At 66.0% G+C, this 709-nt stretch overlaps 1 protein-coding gene across 1 annotated transcript in view; it reads left to right on the top strand.

Annotated features, from left to right (window-relative positions):
- Positions 1 to 709, top strand: part of AATK (apoptosis-associated tyrosine kinase) — a 34,943-nt gene that overhangs the window by 26,711 nt on the left and 7,523 nt on the right. The window contains exons 8-9 of the mRNA XM_010856527.1: positions 451 to 535; positions 608 to 700. Of these exons, the coding sequence (XP_010854829.1) occupies positions 451 to 535; positions 608 to 700 (178 nt within the window). The remainder of the gene's footprint in view (positions 1 to 450; positions 536 to 607; positions 701 to 709) is intronic.

Here is a 709-nt window from a genome sequence, read left to right as displayed (position 1 = left end):
GGCTTCCCATTTCTCCACTGACGCCTGCCTCCAGGGAGTGGAGGGTGGCAGTGTAGTGGGCTGGAGCAGACTGCTGTGTCCCCGGGCTGGCTTGCCCCCAAGGGACAGGTCAGCAGACTGGTGTCTGAGGAGAAGCAGGGGAGTGGATCGGCTTCCAGTGAGGGAGGGCCCCGCCAAGGAGGGCCCTCGGGTACCTTGCAGCCGGCCCTGGGCCTTGTGTCCCTTGTCTGCATTCCAAAGTGTGTTGCCCGTCCACTCAGACCCTCGAAGTGTCCAGGCTGGGGCTCTGGAAAGGGGAGGGCAGCCTCTCGGATGCCCCTTTATACTCACCCATCGAACTGAGCCCAGGACACCCTTGGTGACAAGCGGCCCAGCCCCTCGGTGTCCTGGATGCGCCCCACCCCGCACCCTCCCCCGGCACTGCCGGCTGACCCCACCTCCGCCCCCCAGTGACCTGGCTTTGAGAAACTGTCTGCTCACGGCTGACCTGACGGTCAAGATCGGCGACTACGGCCTGTCTCACGGCAAATACAGGGTGAGTGGGGGGGCCGGGCCAGGGCAGGGCCAGCCGTGCGGCCTGGGGTGACCCTGTCCCACCTGCCCACAGGAGGACTACTTCGTGACGGCTGACCAGCTCTGGGTGCCGCTGCGCTGGATCGCGCCTGAGCTGGTGGACGAGGTGCATTGCAATCTGCTGGTGGTGGACCAG

The sequence above is a fragment of the Bison bison genome, unplaced genomic scaffold (genome assembly GCF_000754665.1).
Source record: "Bison bison bison isolate TAMUID 2011002044 unplaced genomic scaffold, Bison_UMD1.0 scf7180017864371, whole genome shotgun sequence".
Taxonomy (NCBI): domain Eukaryota; kingdom Metazoa; phylum Chordata; class Mammalia; order Artiodactyla; family Bovidae; genus Bison; species Bison bison.
Note: the sequence above shows the minus strand (reverse complement) of the source record. Positions and strands in the feature narration are given on the sequence as shown.